At 35.9% G+C, this 26,351-nt stretch overlaps 1 protein-coding gene across 6 annotated transcripts in view; it reads left to right on the top strand.

Annotated features, from left to right (window-relative positions):
• LOC140150449 (RNA-binding motif, single-stranded-interacting protein 2-like) overlaps window positions 1–26,351 on the top strand; it is a 435,798-nt gene that overhangs the window by 241,716 nt on the left and 167,731 nt on the right. For all 6 annotated transcript variants that reach the window (XM_072172466.1, XM_072172461.1, XM_072172467.1 and 3 more), the window contains exon 5: window positions 23,321–23,368. In XM_072172466.1, the coding sequence (XP_072028567.1) occupies window positions 23,321–23,368 (48 nt within the window). The remainder of the gene's footprint in view (window positions 1–23,320; window positions 23,369–26,351) is intronic.

The following is a 26,351-nucleotide window of genomic DNA, read 5'->3' as shown; positions in this document are numbered from 1 at the left end:
GTTTTTCATATTTTGTTTTTCAGAAAAGGAAAGCTGTAGATATAATCATGAGGGGGGGGGGCTCCTTTTTTGTATTATGGGCCATTATATAATCCAACAGCTTTGTGCATGTTATTCTCTTGCGATAAATCTGCATTTTCCATTCTCTGCTGAGATTTTGGTGCTGCAAAAAACAACAACATTGCTTTATTTTAAGGCTTTGATTTGAAATAACTTGGTAATTTGGGCGGTAAACATGAGTAAGGTTTGATCTTTTCCCAGAGAAGTCCTTTTCAGAGGGCTCTCTAAAGGACTTCTCTACACTGCAAAAACAAGTGTTTATATTTAAACACCATATTGTGTTTATCAGAGTAACACTTAATAAACACATAATTCATGTTAATGGTCTAACACTAACATGAATTATGTGTTTATTAAGTGTTGCTCTGATAAACACAATATGGTGTTTAAATATAAACACTTGTTTTTGCAGTTTAGAGGGCTCTGAAAAGGACTTCTCTATGGAAAGATCAAACCTTATTATGTTTTTAGGCTTTGTTCATGTTGTTCTTATAATGTTTTCCTTTGATCTAGACATCCAAAATGTGAGCCCGCATCATGAGCAGAGAGCACAAGCATGTAGCACGTCAGGACAAACAGCAAAATTCACACAACGCATCAAACTATATACTGCCCCTATATTCTCACCTGCTTCTCAATGAGACTCATCATCTGCGTACTCATCAATGTCATCTTCTTTCACCATCACTGGTATAAAACAAGGCTTGCAATGGCAAGCTGCCTGTAGGTGTTTCGGTCTAATATCAGGTTGCCACCAGCCAGCCACCAGGCATTTTCTATAGGCTTTATCGTAGTCTCTTGTTGGCGAGTAAATTACTGTCTGAAATTCTGAGCTTAGGAGATGATGCGTAGTCCGACGTATTGGATGTAAATTTCTATTTTACCCAACTGTAAAGCTTGTAGATCGTAACAAAATGGAGCTTTTCAACGTGTAGACCCATGCTCCTGTTTGTTCTGGTTCAGTGTGTTCTATATTTGATGAAGTGGGTGGAAAAAAGGGAAAATTGTGTCCTTCAAGTAGGACTACATGATGACAAGATAACTGACTATGAAAGAAGATACATAGAAACCAGGAAGATATGACCCGTGATGCACTGTGCCCTTTTGTCTCATTGGATACGGAGACGGAAAAGGCAAAGATTTGAAAAAAATTAGGGTCAAAATTATAGGAATTGGATATTTATGATGATGTGGATGAGGTCTTAAGTTTAGATAAACTGAAAGGGAGATGGATTTGTGGTGGAGCAATTCGGTAGTGAATTGATTTTGGTGGATAACATGTATTGACATTTCGTATTCAGGGAAATTTTGTTGTGTTATAACATTTACATTTTTAGGGGAAATTTGTGATATTAAAAGTCACAGGAAATGATAGAAGTTCAAAAATTATTATTCACCTATGGCTATATCTAGAGGATGCGAAAGATGCTTCAAGATATCTGGGGTGTATGGTTACATAAAAAGTTTATTTAGTTGGGTGGAAAAGCTTTGCAAGTTGCAAGTTTTGGCTCACAAAATGACACTCCTTAACTGGATTGTTTGGCCATGTTGTAGCTGATAGTACTTGGTCCCATAGATTTGTACCTCCTCCCATCAGGAAAAAATATTGTTAGCCCTCCTGGTCCCCTTCACCACCCCATCTCCATATTGGTTTTTGTAGCACTCAATCAGTGCTTTGTGAACAATCTGTGACACAGAGGTTATGGAGCAGTTGACAGCACTGAGACGCCCTCACTGGATACAAAGCGTTCAAATGTGTTTGCGCTCACTATTAGTATCGGGGGTATCGCGACCGATCTGGAGAGCTGAGCCTATTCTAGTTTGGAGCGTGTGACCTCCATTGTTGATTATTGTGTTTAATGAACCCTAATGAAATAGGGAACAACTTAGCACCTATGTGTTGTCAGTCAAATCATGAATATTTGCGTTATGTACAAAGAGAAAGAACATTATGTGCATATAGTGTTGTATTAATGTTTTCACTAACTCAAATACGTTATTCTACTTGCTCAATCTTGTGTGATTGGAATACATGAAAGGTCAAAAGTAAAGTCACCCTGAAAGTAACTCACCACATGAATTCTATGTTATGTGTCATTCCCTTTTTGTATATTCTAAGTTTACCCATGTTTGGGTTATTTTTACAGGAGGCTGTTGTAGAGAAAAGTGCAGTCAATGTATTTTGAAGTACGAGAGAAAAATTAGAATTGGACAATTTAAATCCTGCAAGGAAAATAGTAGATCTGGATTGTTTACCTGGCAAACATGATTTTTAGTGTGTGTTTTTTTGTGTGATTTGCATGTGGCACTAAAGCGCTACATGAAAAATGTAGCACTTGGCCTAATAACCAGAGAATGCAGGAGGTGCACTATTGACTCCAAAGTCTCCAAAAGAGACAATCCAATATGGCAGTGCCACAGTGATCAATGGTCCAACTTCTCCTCTATAAATGTCAATGATTTGACCTCAACATGATGCAAGAAGTATCCCTTGACTTCTCATAATGCACAGATTAATGAAAGCAAGGACTTTGACTAAGGTTACATGACCATTGTAATCAGAGTCACAACCCATGTCCTCAACCAACCATCACATGTCCCCCAAGGTAACCATGACCTAAATACCAATGCCAATGGGATAATTGGTCACCTACAGGGTCACGCCACAGGGTCACGCTGCAGGAGGGGCAGGACTACATGGCAGGCAACCTATTTGGTTGTCATGGTGATGTGTGCATGGACAGCTGGCCATGTGGCTTGACTGACTGACCAGTCATGTCAGGCATGTTCACATGGAGGGATTCTTGCAGCTCTGAAGAAACAAGGAATGTGTTTAAAAAAAACAATGCCATGGATGAAGTTCATGTTTCATAATTTTGCATTGACAAATACATGGAATGCTAGTAATTATTGTCTGTGGCACATGCATAATGAAAGTTGAGGAAATCCGGTTTTACATTCATGTTAGCGTTATCACAAATTCTCAGCTTTCGTTGTATGTTTGTTTTAGGGTTAAGGTTAGTGTTAAGGTTTGGGTTAGGATTTTGGGTTATGGTTAGGGATATAAAAATGTTTACATGAAGGTAAGACCAGAAAGCATGGTGCATATGAGCACGGTGGCCGAGCGGAACAGGCTCCGACTCATAATCGGAATGTTACGGGTTCGAGCCCTGGTGACGACATCGTGTTGTGCCCTTGACTAAGGCACTTTATCTCGATTACCCCTCACCACCTAGGTGTATAAATGGGTACCGGTATTCTTAAATGCTGGGAAGGTAACAGACTTGCTATGGAGGAGGTGTAGCGATCCCCCTATAGCAACATTACATGGAGGAGTCTGGCCCAATCGCCAATGAAAGAGAGATGAGCACTCCGATCACTGTTTATGTAGCCTATATACAGGATCGCCTCCTTTACCTTTACCTTTTAAGATTGTCCCCAAATTTATCCCAAAGAAATCTAGGGGATTGTGCAATATCCCTGAGTGTCTCCTCAAGTACTAGTAGTCCTGGAGTGTCACCACCAATGCTCCCTCCCTACCCCTTGCACCAGGAATAGAGGTGTTAAATTCTAGACTAGGTACTCTGTTTGCTCATGCTCTTGAAATTATAACAAAAACTGAATCATGTGCACTGAAATCATGTGGGATTTCTACTTGACTGTAATTTTTGCATAATGATTACTGAAACTCAATATGACACCTTATGTTTCACAGAAAGAGTGACATTAATGGTTCTCTCATGTTTGATGTGATTTTCTGGTGAAATGTAGGCCTTATAACGTCATTGATAATAGATCCTTCAATTTCAATATTAGCTGATAAACAATTCTCCTTTGGAGGTCAGTTAGGGCATTCATTTAGCTACAAAATGACACCAAACTTAATACCTTTTGTTTAAGCAGAGATATAACAATTTGAACGAGTCTCGATTTGGAAAAGCGTAACAACACCACCATTTTTGGGTGGTGAGTTCAAAACGTGTGGCCATAACGTCATTGATAATAGATCCTTCAATTTCATTTCTGGCTTTATTACATTCTAGGTAATAACGGTTCATTTAATGTGGGGCATATTTTTGGGAGTGAATATGTTACACTATGCAATATACTGGTCTGAAAACATCAGAAGTCAAATGGGATGTTCCAGTTGAAATCCATACCCCCCTTCCCCATGGAAGACATGACCTTAATCTCCCACAAACAGGGGGTATAGATTTCAAATGGAATCACCCATTCAGTGTCGTCTGCTCCAAAATGGGCTATTCCAGTTGAAATCCATACACCCCCAATGGACGACATGACCTTAATATCCCACACGGGGGTGTAGGTTTCAAATGGAATCATCTTTAGGTAACCCCATTTGAAATTCACACTCCCGTTGTGGAAGATTGAGGTCATGTCTTCCATGGGGGAATATGGATTTCAACTGGAATAGCCTAATTAAGAAATACTGGGTGATTCCATTTGAAATTCACACTCCCTGTGTGGAAGATTAAGGTCATGTCTTCCATAGGGGGTGTATGGATTTCAATTGAAATGACCTAATATGGTGAAAACTCAATACTATCTTGTGTCAAATTGATATCACTGGCACCACAATACATGTGTTATTTGTAGTGTCTGTGATTTTCCTGTGGCTATGGGACCATCAAACTAACGAAGCATTCACAAGAATGCCATTGCCAAAACCAATTTCTTTGCTCTAATAAGCACTGTGTACTCAACGTTTCATTACTCATGCAGCATTTGTTTTGGACATTAATGGGTCAAGCTTTCAACTTAATTTGTGTTTGAGTAGGTTGAAAATGTCTGAAAATATATTAATTAGTCAAAAACATGTTCTATTTTGACTAATATTTTGTTATTACAAAAGGAAGATTTATCAAGAACATACTGAATTAGTCAAAACAGGTCTAATGCAATTAATTAATAAATTGACATAGGCCCTAAATAGAAGATTTGACATTCAAGAACATACTGAGTTACTACAAAACAATTAATTAACTATATTAATTACTATTATAATACAATTGGAAGATTTATAATTAAAGAGCATACTGAATTAGTCAAAAACATGGTCTAAATTGACTAATGAATAAATTGTTATCATTAAAATACAAATGGAAAATTTGAGCATACCAAATTAGTAAAAATCATTAGTTAACCAATTAATAAATTTGTCATAACAAATGAAAGATTTATGATGCAAGAAAATGCTAAATTAAATGTGCTGAAAAAAACTCTTAAAAATCATTTCTAACTATTTATTGAAGATTAAGAAATGTTGAAAATTACTTTCAAACTAATTTCTTACAATTTGCATTCAATTCTTACAGGCAAAGCAATTTGTGCAACAATGAGGTGCTATTCCACAATTTAAGCTGACTTTGTCATGTAACTTACATTAGTTGCATGACTAAATATTGTTCATAATTGAACATTAATTTGTCACATGATTAATGAGATTGCACTACAAACTCACCAACAATATCGCAGCTTTTAAGAAACCTTCCTCAAAGTTATTGTTAATGTTAATATTATTTTATATAATTTTTGTGACAGAATAACAGAAATTTGACTGAAAATTTTATATTAGGCCAATCAAAGTCGATTTTGAGTTTCCCGTCACCCGGCCCCCACTTCGTTTTCTGACCCTCACATGAATTCATTATTGTGATTTTCCAAAAAATACCGATAAAAACTGGTTATATTTGCAAAAAAAATTATGAATATCCTTTATTTTTTGTGGCAAAAATCAAAATCAAAACATACATTTTGCTGTCAACCTTGCAGCCTCTTTTTAATATACTTTTGAATCTCATTTGAGCTAAAACATCCATCTTCAAGTGAGTGAGCAGCAAATAACAACACATTTTACATGTGTGTTGGTCATATAATGAAAGGCAGAAAGAAAAATAATGAATAATGAAAAAGTTACCTCACTTGTTTTCAGAAATTATGTGACGGGAAACTCAAAATTGACTGTTAGTGGCCTTATTAAATGGCTTTAATGTAGCTCAAGTACTCAAAGCTAATAAAACGATGAAAAGTTAACCATATAAACTCACATGTATAAGTGTGAAGGTGTCTTTAAGTGTTAACGTAATCCAAAGAGACCATGTCCTAACTGACACGTCAACTTGCTACACACAACTGTACAAAGTATGTGTATCAGCCTGACTAGCCAGGGCAAACTGCCAGAATAGCGAGTAATCAGTTATTAGATTTCCATTGGTCATAGTTGATATGTTTGTAGTCATCATACTTGGAACCATGATGCCAAAGCATATGATCAGAGAGTTTACATCATTTTCTGTATGACCATTATCATGATGATGGTAAGTATTGATAGCAACTTAACATATTCTGGGTTGTAGAAGATACAGTGATTTTCAGTTTATCACCAACCAGGCAAAGAAGTGATTGTGTACTTTGTTAGGCGGACATGAAAATACTATTGATATCATATATTTCCTATGCTTTGTATTGTTATAGGTTGTGCATATGAAACTGCATGAATTAAGCTTTGTTGATCTACGAAAGTCATGATTCAAAGTCATGATTCACAGTAGCAATCTAGTAACATGATCTACATGCACATGTATAGCATAGACTGACAGTAGTGTATGTAGTCTTGCGTGTGGCGTTGTTTGCATTTGGTGCCTATGTAAAGACCTGCAAATGGGGATGCAAACCCAAAAATATAATGATAACTGTGGACACTCACCACTCTACCAGCGTATTGCAAACAATGTATAAATATCTAAGACCATGTCTCCTTTGCCATGGTTAGGTCTAAGCTGGGTTGTAAAACTGGGTCCACTGTCCTCGGTTTGTAGCTTTATAGCTTCCGGTATGCAAGATCCTCGGTTTATAAGAAACATTTTGTTGGTCCTCATTTTAAAGGTCTCTAGGGGTGGGTGTGTGTGAGAACATCACTTCTACTACACATTCGAGGACATACTTTACAAAGCACACTGAAGACCTGTCCTGCTTTTGAGGTCCTGGTCCTCGGTACAAATGGCTCTATGGACTTCTATCATGCATATATACCCACATCCTCTTCCGAGGACATTTTTGACAACACATGCTGTTGAAATTCTATGTTTCGAGTTTGGTGTCTTCGGAAGGCGTTGATATGTTTGGTTGGGTGTGTGTTGGTTTTACTATGCATTTGAGGACCTAAAACTTGAAAGGAAAGTGCACTGGGATTAAAGAGGACTTATAGCCTCATTCCAAAAATGGGGAATACATAGATGTGTATGAGTAAGTGAATAGGTAAATGGCCTAAAAACGAACACAAGTTTTAAGACAACATTAAAATTCGTCATGAAGTTCACTATAATGCAATGAAAAAAACATACAATTAAGCCCCCTTTATATGTAAAACTGCGCGGCACAGGACTTGGATACTGTGAGGCAACAATATTGATTATTATACATTGTAACCAGTCTACCAGGAGTCTACTTATACCTTAAAATGGTCAGGCTACTAAGTCTGTGAGAAAGACAACGACCCAAGCATGTAAAATTCTGTGTCAAATATTACTATGTCATGTTGAATACAAAATATGGCTAGCAGCGTCACCAGCAGGACATTGTCCATTTACTCTCCGATGCAGTCACTTAAGACTGAAGACGAGACTGATGGCTAGCAAGGAATGACGCCGGCCGGCAACTCAAGTGTGTAGATGACATTAGTGTGAATGCATGTTTCATTGTTGCAAAGCGTTGAGTTGACATTTTGGAGTAGAGAGGGGAGGAGTTTATGACAAGTATTATCACAGACCAGTCAATATGAATCAAATCAAGAAAAATGAGCGGCTTGTTTGCACCGAATTTTGAAATAGAAAAACCGGTGTGTGTGTTTGGATGGATGTGCCTGCAACCAAGGAAGTTGACCAGAATAGTGGACACCCATCAGTCACGGACGTCCGCAGTTCCTTTCCCCCACCAGCATTTGCAAACAATGTAAAAATGCATATAACAAGACTATTTCTCATTTGCTGGTACAGAGTCAGTCTCGGTTGAATTCAATGGATTGTAAGGTCTTAAGCATGTCCACAGTTTAGCGCAGAGTTTCTGCATTATGGAGTAGAGAGGGGAGGAGTTTATGACAAGTATTATCACAGACCAGTCAATATGAATCAAATCAAGAAAAATGAGCGGCTTGTTTGCACCGAATTTTGAAATAGAAAAACCGGTGTGTGTGTTTGGATGGATGTGCCTGCAACCAAGGAAGTTGACCAGAATAGTGGACACCCATCAGTCACGGACGTCCGCAGTTCCTTTCCCCCACCAGCATTTGCAAACAATGTAAAAATGCATATAACAAGACTATTTCTCATTTGCTGGTACAGAGTCAGTCTCGGTTGAATTCAATGGATTGTAAGGTCTTAAGCATGTCCACAGTTTAGCGCAGAGTTTCTGCATTATGGAGTAGAGAGGGAGGAGTTTATGACAAGTATTATCACAGACCAGTCAATATGAATCAAATCAAGAAAAATGAGCGGCTTGTTTGCACCGAATTTTGAAATAGAAAAACCGGTGTGTGTGTTTGGATGGATGTGCCTGCAATCAAGGAAGTTGACCAGAATAGTGGACACCCATCAATCACGGACGTCCGCAGTTCCTTTCCCCCACCAGCATTTGCAAACAATGTAAAAATGCATATAACAAGACTATTTCTTATTTGCTGGTACAGAGTCAGTCTCGGTTGAATTCAGTGGATTGTAAGGTCTTAAGCATGTCCACAGTTTAGTGCAGAGTTTCTGCATTGAACAAAGTCCTTGTTAAAGAAAGGTCCAAGGTCTTCCAGTTGGAAAATCTAAAATCTTTGTTAGCCGGTCTTCACAAGTACGGGTGTTAGCACTTTTTTGTGAAGTAGACATATTCTTGTCACAGAATTGGGTATCATTTAGTTAACAAGCACCAAGTATAAGTCAAGATAAGTTCATAAAGATAATGATAATACACCTCTTGTTATGAGAGTGCACATAAAGTTCACTTCATAATTGTACTAACTTGCAACCAATTCCAAAGAAAATCAATATGGAAAATAATACAGACTTGGAATAATCTAAAGAAAGGTTATCTCTCTGTAAATTTTCTTCTGGTTATGAGCTTCTTCAAATACTTTACTTTTTATTCAACGTGACAGTACATTATCATTGCATGTTATCTACTGAAGATAGCAACAAGGAAGTTGACTATAGGATATACTGTGGAGGTCAGACATGTCTTGCTGTGATTATAGTATGTTACGTTGTAGATAAGCAACTCATGTTCTCATGTAAAGTTTTCATGTGACGAATAGGTATCTGTGTGTGAGGCTTGTGCAATTAATGGATGATTGCTGGAAGATACCGTTTAGTTGTTAAAATACTAGTGTAGAGTGGGCTATATATTGTGGTCATCATGATCAGTGGCAATGATGCAAGTGTTTAATTTTAAAGGCATTGTGGATTTTTTTCACACGCTGCTTTTAAAAATTATTACTTTATGTCTGAAAGCATACGGATATCTTGAAGTTAAAATAACTATTACTATTAGGAAGTACTATAGGATGTTAATTAGGTCAGGTTAGTTCCTGTTGGTAATTATAGTGTGTTCCGTTGTAGATTAGCAAATGATATTACCATACAATACTGTACTGTGTAATGGTCATGGTATGACTGTATAGTGCTTTATAGGGTTGTTCTATAGGAAGTGGTGCAGGTATTGCAGGCCAATGCACTGCAACAAATCAATTCTTGTGGAGTTTTCAATCAGTAGTTTGTTGAGCTTTACATTGGCGAAGAACAGTACGCATGATGGAATGAACTAATTAAAGCCCATGAATATGTACTTGGCCCGGGTACTTGGTCCATTTAGAGGTATACCAAAGGTATATATGTATGTAGGTACTCCATAGATGCACACAAGAGACTGATCTTAAATGGGGTAAATGTCAACTTGCACGAAGCATGTTGGGATACAAAAATGACCAAGCATATACTAGTAGTGCATCTTATCCCAAGTTGAGAGTAACATCGCATGCACATATTTTTTGGGGGGGGGGGGGCTTTGGGGGCGCCAGCCCCCCGGGGGAAAAGCAGGGGCGGCCAAAATGAAGGGAAGAAGAAGGGGCGGCAAAAACGAAGGGGGTGACAAATAAAAAGAATTAAAAAAATTGGGTCAACCTTTTCGGGCTGGGAAGGGGCGACAAAATTGAATTTTCTTCAGCCCCCGGGGTTGGGTGGCCACGGTACGCCACTGCATCGTGTGCGTATTTTGCAGTGGCGGGTTCAAATCATGCATGATAACCTAATCTCACAGGCACATTCATTCACACACGGTTTAGTGTCTGCACGCTGGTGATGCAACTGCGTAAATGCACTCATCCATTATTTATTAGTTTATGCTTAACCCCTTATGTATCCCAGCATGCTTAGCACTGATTAGCGATTAGCAATATGCCTTATTAACTTTTACAGTCGGTTCCGATCAGGGTAATAAGCCGGATTGTTAGCTACACTTGCCTGTCCTGTAAAAATGCCCCGACCAGCTATCTACGGTGACCCGCTTCACCTGGTCACTTGTACCTGGCCAAATATCAGCGTTATCTCTAGATTTAAGCTGTTAATGCCTAGATGTGCTCGATATAAAAAATTATATATAAAATAAAAATTCCCTTTAAAAGGAAAGCCAGCCTCAATGTAGAAGAGGTCTTGTAATTAGTTTTGGTCAATGTGAAAGGCATTTTTAGGATCACGCTTACATCTACATGACAGTCCACCAAACCATCAACGATGAGAACATGCACACTGAAACAGCAGAAAACATTAATTCCTAATCTCATGCGGGATCTCATGTCAACTCTTTTAAGTTTTAATTCATTACATGTACTCCAAATTGTTCTGGTCTGTTTGTTTTGTTGTTGTTGTTGTTGTTGTTGTTGTCGTTGTTTTTTTTTTGTCTTTTCAGCTTTTTACCCACGATATCTCAATTTCCAATTTTGTAATACCAGAACTTACGAACTCAATATCTTCGCTTAGGAATGTCCGATTTCACTGCTTTCGATATATACACTGCGGTTTGAGTTAACTTACATGTACATTTTATTTTAAAATAACTTAATTAATTCGCAATGTATAGTTTAAGCCTACTATATTATAATAGATAGTGGCCAGCACATTTATAAAGGACTGGTTACTCACTACAATCTTCACTCTTAAACTGTGTTTTTCTGAATGTGCTGATCATGTTGATTGCTAGTCGGAAACTCCTGCTTGAAGCTATGGACATGGCATCTTACATACTCCATTCTATAACAGTCTGCCTAGTGCCTTGTGTGTTTTCTCTTCAATCATTTTGTTGAATGTAATTTTATGAATCAAATAGTTATGTGTCATTTTATTTATAATAAAGAAGTTATTAAATTAATAAAGTAAGACAATTTATTTATCTATAAGTGCATGTCAAATGGGGTACATTGTTCAATACTATATGCATAAATTATGCCCATATTATAGCTAGGCCCTAAAAACTTTATTTTGCATCGGATTTTTCCCGTTGAAAAGACAAAACTGATGTTTATGATAGCAACCATTTCATCAATAACATTTTGAGTCATTTTTATCCATAAAACGACACAGGATATGATAGATAACTACTTTCACATCAATATGGTCCATATGATCACAGATTGTTGAGAATCTGTGATATGATCCGGGGATATGATGAAGATTTTGATTCTATAGATCTGTTATCAACATGATATCACGCTGTTCAGTGGTCAAGGAGTAAGGACCCCGGTCAAGGACACTGATATGACATCATAGGTGATGTCAGATTTTCTTCTGCTGACCATATGATGCTATATATATTAACTATTATTGTTACATTTAGGCCTTTAAACTTTTAAAGTCATAATTAATTAGTTCAAACATAACTTTGGTAATACTCACTCGTTTTCGATTCGTTGAAACGGCAAAACATACTTACTTTTCCTAACAAATCGAATTAAAATATTTTTAAAAATTTAACCACAAAAGTAAAAAAAAAAAATCATTCCAATACCACTAAAATATAATCTCTTGAGTAAACTGACCCCAAACCTGAAACAGGTACCAGCCCCGAATGGGCTGGCGAAAAGTGGTACCCCACATTTCTGTTGTGATTGAATATAGAATCTAGCTGTGTACCAGAATATAATATTTCACATTGAAATGCTCAAATTAATTTGAGAATCACATGATGCAGAAATCCCCACCCAATCAAGGTATGCACCCTTAAACTAACAAATAGCATGAGACATAAAGAGAATTTTACAAGTGCTGTTTTTCTACACTACTAATGACCTGCTTTATTACTGTAGTGTGATGCCTCTAGGACCCATTTGTCTATTTTAGTTCCTACTTTTAAGCCTGATGTTTTCCCGTTCCTTTTCCTATGTGGAATTCATAGAGAGCTCCTCATGGTACTGCCATCCTGATGTCGTCTCGAATGGTGAAGTTGCTTGGTGCATGGTGTATAATAGTGATGTGGGAAATCACAAGTGTTGCAGTCAAACATGCTCATAGTCAGGACACAGTTCTTTAACCTCCATATGTTTGTGTAATCATAGAATGACCTTTGAATGTTTTGGGTATGCAAACTCATACTCCATCAATTAAAGGTCAAATTTTGAACACTGATTGTCAAATGTGGGTTATTGGACTGTGCCACTTGAAATTAAAGCATTTAATTGGGCTCATATTGACATTCTTGCCTAATTAATAGGCTAATGTATGCTGAAAATCATATCAAAATTGGACTTATGATTCCTGAAATACGTTTTTCTTATTGAAAGCACGGAAATACACAGACATGAGAATTTTCAGGCTTTTCCTGGATTCAAGCAGTTTTGTTGTCCAAATTTGAGCATTATTGTTTTTTTCAGCCTGTTTTGGGCTTTTTAAGACCAACGTCACATGCTTTTTCATGCAATTTTCAAAAAAGCCATTCTCATGCCTGAATACAAAAGAGAGAACAATTCAAGTATGATGGGAGCATTCCCTTTAAAGGGAAGCACTTTTATATTAGCAACATATCAAGGGATGAGTGCAAAAAGACTCTATCTGCAATTTATAGCTGCCCCATAGAAATTGTGCAATTTCTGCATTCAATATTTACTCATCTGACACATAGCAGCTATTACAGATAAGACTTTCTTGCGCCAATACCTCAATATTAGCATAGATATTAGATGACCTATATTGCTGAAGTTGATTGTAACACAAATAAAGTAAATGAATCAATAAATAAGAAAATTGAAATAAATTAATAATAAAAATTACAAGAATATAGAAGTTGCTAGTCTTGTAAGTTGTAGTGCTTGTATTAAAATATGCTAAGAAATTAAATAACTCATTAGCATATAATGAACTTCATTAGCATACATGAATAACTGGCAATCAGTGGAAAAAAATCAATCACGGATCATCAAAAAAAAAATGAAACAAAATATTAATATAGCAAAAATTTTGGATGTAATAAACTTGGAATCACAAGTGTTGTAGTTGAGTTGCTTTAGTTTAGTTTACCCCATTTGGAGTATGATAAATTGTGCTTTAATGCTCTGCATGCTAGTCGTATGCTTCAACATAAAAAGTCCCAAGTTTCGAGATATTTTTCAAAATATCAAGAGCTATCTTAACAACCACTGAACCAATACTATTGTTTGTACTCATTTCAATGCATTTTTCATGCCGATTCCAAATATGGTCATGAAAATTTACAATTCTAAAATTTTTGAATTTTTAAAAAATCTGAAAATTGTCGTCTGCAGTCGACACCCACATGGAGAGACTTAAAAATAGGTCAAGATCTTCATTCTTTTCCTCAAATATGCCACTGAAATAGTTCCTGTTCCTTCAACAAATAAATACCTGTCATTATCACTTCACATGTGTGCCGCTAATAGGAATGGATTCCTGGCAAAATTACTTGAAAATGATTCTATTTGATACTGTTTAAGAATTGCAAAATCAATTTATATGTGACATTCAGAGCATTATTTCAACTGCACAGGTAGTAACTTGAGAAGTTTGAACTTTACATATAGATTAGCAAGAAAATTGGCTTATTCCTGCAAGATATTTGGTATAATTTAATGCAAGAATAGGCATGTTAGGACTTGGTTTGTTTATAATATGGTGTTGAAGAAATTTAAAATAGTATTCAAGAAGAAATGATTGAGTTGTTTCATTAACTCTCTGCACACGGGTGTCGACTGCAGACGACAAGTTAAAAAATAATATCCAAAATTCAAAAATTTTGGAATTGTACATTTTCATGACCATATTTGGAATCAGCATGAATAATGCATTAAAATGAGTACAAACAAGCCTAGTATTGGTTCAGTAGTTCTTGAGATAGCTCTTGAAATTTTGAGAAAATATCTCAAAACTTAAGACTTTTTATATTGAAGCCTATGGCTAGCACGCAGAGCATTAATATTTGTAATTTGTGTCTGCATATTGAGACAAATTTTATAGTCAGTAGAGTTATGCACGACTTATTTTTAAGGTTAGTTTATAATACAGCGTTACAGACATGAATATTATTCACAACAAGTGATTGATATGTTCATTACAATATAAATAGAATGACCCATAGTGTATGCTATCTTCAGTAGATAGCCCACTGCGCAGGTTGGTCAATCGGACGTACTTCAATTATATTTTGCGATATTTGAATACTAGTATGTGTATGTAGAAAGTACTAGAAGGCACAGTGTGTGTTGACTGTTTGTATTAACTATCCTCTTTGCCAAGTAAACAAGTAGTATCTGCTTGGTTAGTGACACCCAGATACTGTCCTTTACATTGGTAACGGACTAATTAAAATGATTCACCTCCTAAATCAGTCTGTCATGTTATGCACCTATAGATAGTTATATAGATACTGCATTTTACATACAGAGCAGACCAATTCAAAACACCTGCCATAGCGGAAAAAGGCAGTATCTGATACTGTAAACGTGGTAATTTTTGCGAGTGTAATTTTTCACGCTTTGCCGATTTAGATTACTTGGCTTGTTTTTAAATTTGCGATTTTCAGTTGTTACATATAGACCTATTATGTTAAAGAATATATTTGCATATTTTTATTTTTGCAGTAGCTATGTTGAGTGCGAAATGCACAAAAAAGCCACTAGCTTTTACAGTGTATTATATTATTACAGATATTGCATTTTTATTTGGGGGTAATGATCATCTTAAAAGATGGGTTGTACTGTAAAACCAAGCAATATTTCAGTATCTGTGAATAAAGAGATTTGCAAAATAAACCATATTAAGTGGCCATCTAAAATAAATCAATTTCAAATATATAACAATTTAAAAAATTATTATTTTAAAATAAGAATGATCTAAAACCTGCCATTGATATTTTGAATTTTGCCAGTTGTCCCTGTTACATGCAGTTATGCATATCCCTATACCAATTAATAATATGATTTGCTATAGAGTCAAGGTATAAATAACACAATATATTTGACACTGCAAATATGCATACTTCAAAGATGGGTATCCATGCATGGCAGGGGCTAAGTCAGGGAAAAATAATAGTACCCTGTAAAAAAATTGGCCATTCCAGTTGAAATTCACACACCCCCTATGGATGACATATCCTTAATCTCCCACACAGGGAGTACAAATTTCAAATGGAGCCACTCATTCAGGTAACTCCATTTAAATTCACACTCCCTGTGTGAGAGAGTAAGGTCATATCTTCTATAGGGGGTGTGTGGATTTCAACTGCAATAGCCCAATGCTGTGTTAGGTATTTGCCTTTTCATGTGCAGCGGGTTAAACTTCATTTTATTACGACGTCATGTTCAAATGTGGGGAAAATTATGTAAAGTTAAGACGAAAATGCTACTTTTGTTAGCATGATCGTAACCTTCTTATGCCCTTTTTTGTTGTTCAGGGGAGTATGTTTGACTTTTGCTTTGAAAGTGTGACTGTCTTTGTAATTTAGCCTTGGGGTAACTTTGATAGAAATGGTTCAATATTTTAAGTAGGTAGTTGCCCTAAAATTTTCTTGATACTAACTAGTTTTGAGCTCAAAAGTATTATCCCTAATTTTTGTTATCTTCATAATATTAACAAGTCAGTATGTTAAGGCCTTGCTGTTCTGGTTTTATGCACACATTTCAGAAGTTGTGGCTATTGATTTGCGAATATTTTACGCATATTTTGGCATGGAAATGGTTAAGAAACCGCAAAGGATTCAAGTCAGTGGCTTCAATGAATGGCCAGGCATTCCGACAGAAGTTCATTAGGTGATCTACAAATTTTTAAATCAAACAAGGCTGTCAAAGTTCAATAAACTTTTCACAAATCAATATGGTGAGTAGTAATATTAGGATGAGAGAGAATACACAATATGCAAAGTTCAGCCAGTTTGGTTATAGTAAATTTGCATATATATGAACTCTGAAGTTGGAGATGAGACTGGTACTGTTTGTACTTGAAATGTCAACATACTAGTTGAATAGGGGTGGAATGTCAAACTGCATGTAGGAGCAGTGATCATTTGTCAATTTGTAATGGAATTCTGCGGTTCCATGGTGATACATACAACAGGAATGTTCAGATGATTACGGCATTAATTTGTGCCAAATAAATGTGATTGATAATGGCATTAGTGATTGAATAACATCAACAACAAAAATGTTTTTGAAATTCAAATTTTACTTATGATTAGTAATTTAATAGGCCTTCACTGCAAAAAAGTTGGTCAAATCTTTCTACCTATTTGGTTGGGCAAACTCTTTTACTTATTTGTTGGTCACGGCTTGCCCAATAATAGTTAAATCTAAATTCTTATTGGGCAACCTCTCATTTTGACCATTTATTTATCTTTATTTTACTACGAGAGGAGTAAATTTGGTTAAGTTTTTGGCCACGTAATTTATATACGACTGTTGTGCAAAATAAATCACATCAGTTGGGCAACTTTGTAGTAAATTGCGTGAATTACAAGTTGTTGGGCAAAAGATGTAAAATGTTGAGCAAAGTTTTCGATCATGCGCACTGTTGTCTTTTCATTGAACAACAGTTGGTCAACATTCGCGCGGTTCGGTTCTGGAAAGCACATTTTCGATCTTATCGTAAAATGGCGCATGACATGGGTGCTGGCAGAGTGGGGGCTGGCACAGCTAATTGACACCTTTAAAGGTGAGTTTTCTCTAAATTAATTATAAATACATACATTATTACACGGTGTTACTTGCCTCATTTCATTCTGACCACTGTGTATGAAAAAATACTGAGAAATTTAGTGAAGTTGTTTTATGACATGTACGAGTCAGACACTCGTGATATGCACGCATAGCCATGCATGCATGATGGCAGTCTGTACTGAGCAGTTAATAAGCTTACATATCAGTTTTTTATTAATCAATCAAGTATTTGAAAATAACTACACTAAATTTCTCAGTATTTTTTCATACACAGTGGTCAGAATGAAATGAGGCAAGTAACACCGTGTAATATTGTATGTATTTATAATTAATTTAGAGAAAACTCACCTCACAATTGAAAAATATTTGCCCAACTAATTTGGCAAATATTTTGCTTAATAATTAGGCAAAAAATAAACCAACATATGAACCAATAATGTGTAAAATGCCCAACAGTTTAATCAAATTTTGTCCAACAATTGGTACAATCAACTATTGCCCAATAGTTTTATTAAATATTGCCCAACAATTAGTGAAAAATATTTACCCAACTATGTTGGTCAAATATTTTGCTTAACAGTTATGCAAAAATAAACCAACATATGAACCAATACCGTGTAAAAATGCCCAACAGTTTGTTCAAATTTTGAACAATAATTGGTAAAACAAATTGCCCAACTGTGTTGGGTAAATACTTTGCCCAATATTTGAGCAAGTTTTTGTAAACCAACTGTTGGTCATAATTTTTGTACAACTCTTGTTGGTCAAATTTTGACCAACTGTTTCATGTGTTGTATATAGACCAAACTGTTGGTCATTTTTTTGACCAACATTATTTGCAGTGTACATATAAGCTTATCTTTGCAACTTTCTAGGCCAGGGCATTTGATGTCATCAGTGTGTATGTCTGCATGGCAGATTTCCCTGAATAATTTACAAGGATTTCTTATTTTGATTCTAAGCTTATTTCCGGGCTTATTTCCTTAAACCTGGGCTTGGAATTCAGGTTAAAAATAATCCAGGCATCAAAGAAAGAAAGAAAAAATCCCTTAAAAGGGAAGACTCCCATCATACTTGAACATTACTTGGTTCCCTTTTTTTGAACCACATTTTTCTCAAGTGTGCTAATTCAACATTCTGGCTCAACCCCAGCTACGAACCCGGAAAAATGTAATGGACATTTCTGCAAGAACGAAGCCTGAATCCCAGACCAAAGAAGAAAAACAATTTTCTGATTGCGGCAAGAATATCAAGGGCGTAAAGATTTTGATATTGCAATCAGATGGATTCATTTAATCACATGCATCACTGCATTCTCTTTCTATACAGTCCTGAACATGAGGTCAATTTCAAATGTATTATAGACCTTGCCAATGGAAATGGGATTAAATCGGTTCCTATAAGCGTACATTGGCTATATCTGCACATGAAATGATCCAGTGCTGTGATTTAGTTAGTTGCCATAATGCTATGTATATTTTTATCAATTCTAGATGGGCACTATAGTTTGTCTATCTTCATCCTCAAGTGGAAGAAACCATAACTCTCTCTAGCAGCTATACCAACATACAAAGGGGTGGTTGGGTGCAGGTACCCTATGCCATCCCTTCCCCTCCAACACTCCCCCAGCTCAAAAGGAGGCCCCCTAATTGTTCGGGTTTGTTGGATGCAGCAGAATTAATAGGGATTGTAAAAATATGCATCACTAATTCTATTGGGCTGTTCCAGTTGAATTACATATACCCTCTATGGAAGACATGACCTTAATCTCCCACAGTGTATAGATTTCAAATAGAGTCACCCATTCAGGTAACCCCATTTGAAAATCACACTCCCTGTGTTGGCAATTTAATAAGGTTATGTCTTCCATAGGGGTGTATGAATTTCAACTGGAATAGCCCATTACATCTTCACTTTCTTCAGCTGTAATAATTTCAGGTTCTTTAAGGCCTGCCCATTTCGTACCGATCAAACTATAGCAGATCAAATCAATAGCCATCTCCCCAAAGGTCATGCTTTCAGGTTTTTGGCGACAATCAGGCTTTCTTCCTTCCTGCATTTTTCTCCTCTTTCTGTCTCCCTCTACTCATTTTCCCTCTTTTATCGCTCGGCAAAATGTGCGAATTTGATCCATTTTGTTTGCTTTGGGGGTTGATGATTCGAGGCATAAGGCCACATGTGACCTGATAATGGAAAAAGAGGGTCACTTACATATGCCGGAGTTTCTTTATATTTTCTTATATATTGAAGGGAGGCTATATATTGAGTTTAGATAGCAAAAATCAATTGCAAGTGCCTTCACTCTCGGCCATATGGTAGTAACAATATGCTTGGGCAATGATCGCAGGTTGGGGTTTGAGGTATGGCAAAAATTGCATTCCTGATACGTTTTTGATTTTTTTTTTGTTCTCTTGAAATTGGAAAAATAATGTTGCAGATGAGTGATGTGTTTGGGTGTAATGCTGGAAGATGGTGATGGGCTTCTTGACTGACCATGCAAAAACCTGTTAGCAAATTTTATTCTATAGTTTAAAATATCTCTGTGTTTAAAGTGAATTTGGGATTTGGGTGTCGTAGTGGGGAGGAAAAAGGACTCAGAAAATGATGAGGGTTATTATGATGAGATAATGCCAAAAATAGCCGTTGTGTGTGCTCTATCTATTACCTTGCAAAAAAAAATCACAGGGACTATAAATTATATTTTGAAATTGTCTGTATTTTGAGCCCTCAGTTAAACACCAACTGCTCCCCATTCCAGAAAAATACAGCATTAATTTTTTTGGGATTAAAAAAATATTATCAAGTTCTGCCAAATGAAACATAGCTCAATCCTATTTATTTAATTAGTACTAACTGGAGATAAAAGAAAAAGTTCACTATTTTATAAATTTAAAAAAAAGAGAGCCAAAAACATGCATTTTCGTCATGGTTTCTGACAATCGAGTAAAAAAAATCAAACACTTGGAACAAGTCTAAGCATTCAAAATATTGTGTTTATGCTAAAATTGCTCTAATTTTCACTTTTTTGTGTTACTTTAATTAAATAATTGGTCATAAGAATGAAACATGACTTTTCCATAAATTAGAATGCATAAATTAAAATTAGACTTTGTACAAGTATTTAGACTGGACTGTCACATTTTATGAAACACACCCTAAAAGTGCATGTTTTTGGCCCTTAATTCATATTATTTGGCCAAATAGGGACATTTAACTTTTATTGCCAGTTAGAACTAATAAATGAATAATTAGGATTGAGCTGAAGTTGATAATATTGTTTTAATGTAAAAAAATTAGTGCTGTATTTTTCTGGAATTGGGAGTATAAAAGGGATAGGATAGGGAAAATAGTGCAATCGAATATAATCTTGCTATGTTTTTTCCACTCTGTATAAATGATACTGAAAAAAAGAGCAAAATCTTACTTTTAGTGTTGAATCAGGTGTCGAGTGTCAGGGGCCACAGATTTTAGTAACAAACTAATTTCAATTTCACGATAAATAATAAATATGATCGGCTTATCTGAACTATTTAATCACCAAAAAGTGAGATCTGCGGCCATGCTTAGCCATCATCATCGTTGCCATGTTGTTATAAAAGGCGTAAAAAAGGTCAATATTCACCTCGGCGTCCAGCCGTCCATCCGCTCCGTACCCCCTTAGGGCGTTAACGCATGATAGCAGCCCAGGCATACAATACTGTCACTTGCATGTAAAAGAAACATACATGAAGACGTACGGAGGATAGAAGATACTCGAAAGGAAGAGATGTTGACTGACGTTGTTATTGTGCTGGAGATAATTGTCCGGCAAAAATTTAACATGCTTTGATGTTGTTTGGCTTCAAATTGATTTTCTGATATATTGCTGCAAGTGTTGGCTTGACATTGGGATTTTGTGATGGAGAGGAAGAAATGGTCTTTTGGGGACGGATGCCATATGGACGATGAAAAGATATCGCTGGCTATATGGTCATCTTTGTAACATAAAAACCCACGCTGAGTGGGAACATTCAAATTTTGCTACAGGAGCAAAAAATTAAATTTGATTGATTTTAATTATTATGAGTGCAAGCATACTAAAAGGAAGATGAAATGTATATATTAATATTGCATAAAATAAACAAATATTATGCTATGCACATATAAAAACTAAAGTGTACACACATTTTAAATATGACACTGAATTAACACAATTAGCTAATTTCTCACATAAATATTTGCTTGCACACAAGCACTAATTAAAAGCGCACACTGTCTTCAAGTCAGGGAAAAGGTAATCGTTTAAAAACAAGTTGTTTACCATCTCCATTGTTACTTACTTATACCTGGGAGGGTTAATTTAGCTCGGATGTGTACAGCAACCTGTCCTGGTTATATCATTCAATAAAACGTGTCAGTTTTGCGCTAAGACGCATCATGTTTGAACATTAACTCTTTTAATATCAAAAATGTTATCCGATTTGCGAGCAATTTGCGGAATTAAATTGCCCAATTTCATCACGGAAAAACAATATTGACTTGTTTGGCACTTACAATGATGTAACAGTGTTTTTTCATGTTGCATGTTTTGTGTTTTCGTAAGAGGAAGAGCAGTATCGTGTTTTGTCGTATGACCTCAATTTAGAGCCGTAATTTTTCATGCTATTATCGTCTCAGTCGGGTTTAATAACTTGAGGGATTTCCGTTCACCTACATTTTAACACTTGCACTACAGATAAGCCTCATCTCTGATGACATGGTTCTATGGATATGTGTGTTATAAAAGTCTTCGAAATTGACCTCCTGATTTGGTGGATGAGATTTGATAACCAGGTCACATGAGGTCATCCAATGGCTATATGAATAAAAGAAGTATATGAGAGTGGAATATTTGTTTTTCTATGTAAAAATATTAAATTTCTGTACTTATTTTCTTCTAAATATTGTGGGAGGAACTCATACTCTTTGGCTATTTCGACAAAAGCTTGGAGTGTATTTGTTTATATAGAAAAGTAGGACAATAAAACGTGCAAAGATTTGTAGGAATTGAAATGGAAAATTAAGAAATCTAATCTTTTGTACTATAAAATATTGACCGGAAAAGGATTACAGTGACTCCGAGCCGATTTTAATTCATATCTAGCTATGATATTCATTATGTTCATGGTTGATTGAGTGACAGTATCTTTGGTTTAATATTACAATTTTATGAGAATATTTAATTTATAGAGAATTTTTTATTAGAACGTGGGAAGTGATAATAATAATTAATATTGCAAAAGAGAAAAAGTACCAGTATATACAGGTCAGTTAAGATTGCAGATTTGACATTTGGTATTTATATATGCCAATATTAATGTTTGTAAAATGTGAGATTTAATACAATAGATCATGTGAGTTAGTTGGAAAATTCAATATAATAATATTCAAGAGGATCAAATTAGATGCATGTAGACTGGTTTTCACTATCAATTTGTAGTTTCACTAGGCACCACAACATGCTCATCTATCAAGACAAAGTTCTTTAACCCCAATATATTTGCACATTCATTGTATGACCTTTGAAAATTTGGGTACAAAAACTCATACTCTACAACTTGAGGTCAAATTGTGTACGATTGTTTAATTGAGGTTATTGATATATGCCATTGGGATGAGGCCATTGTGGTCCATAGTGTTTGTATTTTTATCAAAGAGATTATACTTGGAGAGTACCAACTCAAAATTATCAAAGTTTGCCGGGCACGTTGCAAAATAATCCGGAGGTTTCACTAAGTGGCATCCATGAGCAATACACAGCATGGCGGAGTTGGTACTCTCTGATTCTACCTCACTGGTTATCTGGAGGTACACTAAAGTGGTTTCCATGAGAGACACACAAACATGGCAGAGTCTGTCCTCTCTGATTCTACCTCGTTGATTTTTATGTCATCAAAGCACCTCTGAACAGATATGTTGAATCTGACTGAATGTCTGATTGATCGATTTTTGAATTAATATTGTTGTTGGTAATTATCCGTTTTCAAACATACTAATTTTTTCTTCAATTTTTGTGTCTTTGATCAACAGAATTGGAACGATAAACCAATGTATACAACAACGCCAAGAACGGAGTGGGTAAGTTGATTCTGTATTATAGGTTGGGAGTTCGAGTCTTTTATCATATCCAACATAGTGTCTACAGGCAACATATTTAAACTGTTTTGTCTTTTGGATCATAAGGTGGTTGGTCCTGGTCATATTTTACTGCAGTTGGTAGCTTTTCTGCCCATAGACTCCAGTGAGTATGTAGCCCAGAGGTTCTCAACTATTATTTGCTCACGGGCCACGGAGGGCCAAAATCATTTCAACAATTTGTGTTTGAGGGCCAAATACACACATTGGTTTGCTTTTTAAGTATCTGTGGTTTAAGGGACCATTCACAAACACTTGTTGGGGGGGCCTGAAAATTTTGACCCTCCTAAGGGGGACCCTGAAAAAAATGACCACAAATTTTCCTGGGAAAATTGAGTTTATATGCTTTTCTATAGGGTTGACCCATAATTTTCATGTCAAAAAGGGGGGGACTAAAGGGGGGACTGTAAAGGGGGCCCTGAAAAATTTTATGATGAAATTTTTTTTGCATCAGGACCCCTTACAAGTGTTTGTGAATGGTCCCTAATGTACATTGATCATAGCTGTTCAAGGGCCAATCACACTGGTCGGTGGGCCAGATCTGTCCCTCCGACTACCAATTGAGAACCCCTGATGTAGCTGACCATACTGACAGCATATCATGTTTGTATACTTGATTACTTGGATACACTTTGTATTTTTGTGGCTGGATATTATACCTCAAGCAGGAGAGTACCAAAGTAGTGCTACATGGGTTTGTGCTGGATTGCATTTCGCATGCAGGGTGTATTTTTGAAGCCCTGGTTGCAACATTGGGAGATCGTTCTAAATTTGACATATCGGGTGGATTTTTCTTGCTGAAAAAACTAGTACAAATTTAGGATGACAGATTCTGCAAGAAGACAGGCCCTTCCAGTTTGTCAGCTAGGCCTATTTGCAATTCCGATTGTTTTTTGTCTGGAAACCAACAACAACATTTTATGCACTAACATGTTCTCAACTGGACAGCCTCACTTTATCCACTTGTCCCTGCAGAAGATATCTTACACTTCCCATAATGCATTTCTCCAAGTACTGATTTGCTATCTAGTGCAGCATGGGTCGATAGTGACGAAATGTGCCTCAATAAACAGAACACATCCAGATCTGGCAAACTCTGTCATTTGATGAAATGAGAGCATGTTTCATGTTGCAAAGGATTCTGGGAAGGGTAAAATATCTTCTCTGTTGTCCCTAGGAAATATGAATAAAACATCTCAACATGCAATATTCATTTATTCATGGATGGATTTATTTACAATTTGATATTGTATTCAATTACAAGACGTTTCTAGTAATGTTGCCATGAATCGTGTGAGTGGTAGGGACAGCTCCATCTAGACTGTTATACCAGCAACCAGGATGGTCAAAAACTCTTTGAAAGTGAGATTTGTAATACTAGGGCCCCATATCATACATGTGTACCAGTACTTCAACATTAATTACAAAAAATATCAGTATGTTGGTGTTAAACCCATGCATTTCACATTCATGATTACTTTACTTTAAAATGTATAAACCATAGTGGTTTGGCTACCGTACTAAAGTCTTAAACATGCTCATCTATCAGTACACAGTTCTATAACCCAAATAGGCTTCTACATGCATAGAATGACCTTTGATCATGTTGGGTACAAAAACTCATACTCCACAACTTGAGATCAACTTTTGAGCTATGATATAGTTGAATGGAGGTTAAAAAACATTAGCCATTGGAGATGATATCATTTTGGCTCATAGTGTCTCAAACATGCTCATCTGTCAGGACACAGTTCTTTAACCCTAATGCATTTGTACACTCATCGAATGACCTTTCAATATGCTGGGTACAGAATATCATACTCCACAACTTGAGGTCAAATTATGAGATATAATGGTTGTATGTCGGTTATTGGACTCTGCAGTTGCATATGAGACCATTTTGGTGGCCGTACTGCCGATGGCCTGCCTGCAATCATGCAGCTGGCCGTTCATTTATCAGTCGGATATTACGCCAGATTCTTGGACCTGATACCACATGATGTGCTAATGGTTTCTCTTGGGGCGATTCCAGTGTCCAATTCGGTGTTCATTAATGTTCAGTAGCAGACGATGGTCATAATCAAAAGTGAGATTAAAATCACAATGAGTATTTCAATTTATTTGATAAGGAAGACATGAGTAAATTCATTAGCTTTGTGCCCAGGTTTTGTGAGTATAGTTATCAAAATTGATTTCCAATGTCACTTTAAGGGATCTAGAATGAGCGTTTATGGTGTTTTGACAGTATTTTTTGTGGGACATGAGAGCACCTCAGACGTATCGAATTGCATTCTGAATGTACGTAAATCATTTTTTGAAATTCACGATATAATACAAATTTTATGACAAATTATTAAAATTTGATATTTTTCAAATTTTTGATATATAACAGTCCTCGAAATAAATTTTATAAATCTAATGATATATTCTTAAAGTGTATGTAGCTGGGAGGAAAAAGCCGACGATCAATTGAAAATTTTGACTTTTATATTGAAGATATGGATTTTTTCCCAAAAAGACCTATTTTTTTTTTTTTTTTTTTTGTAAAAAAATCCATATCTTCAATACGAAAGGTCAAAATTGTCAATTGATTGTCGGTTTTTCATCCCACCTACATACACTTTTTAAAGTGTAAATACTTAAATACTTTTAAATACTTAAAAGTATAAATCATCAGATTTATAAAGTTTACTTCAAGTACTGTTAAATATCAAAAATATCAATTTTTAATGATTTTCTTCTACTGTAATTTTTTCCTTGTTGCCAATTTGAATCGTTTCCCTTATTCTTAAATTTGCAATTTTAAGCTTCCTCACATTGACCTATATACAGAATTAATATATTCGCATATTGTTATAATCGCGATAGCAGCATGGAATGCAAACAGCATAAAAATATGTGTAGTATGAAAATGTCTACTTTCACA

The sequence above is a fragment of the Amphiura filiformis genome, chromosome 4 (genome assembly GCF_039555335.1).
Source record: "Amphiura filiformis chromosome 4, Afil_fr2py, whole genome shotgun sequence".
Classification (NCBI taxonomy): domain Eukaryota; kingdom Metazoa; phylum Echinodermata; class Ophiuroidea; order Amphilepidida; family Amphiuridae; genus Amphiura; species Amphiura filiformis.
This window is presented reverse-complemented; position numbering and strand designations above follow the sequence as displayed.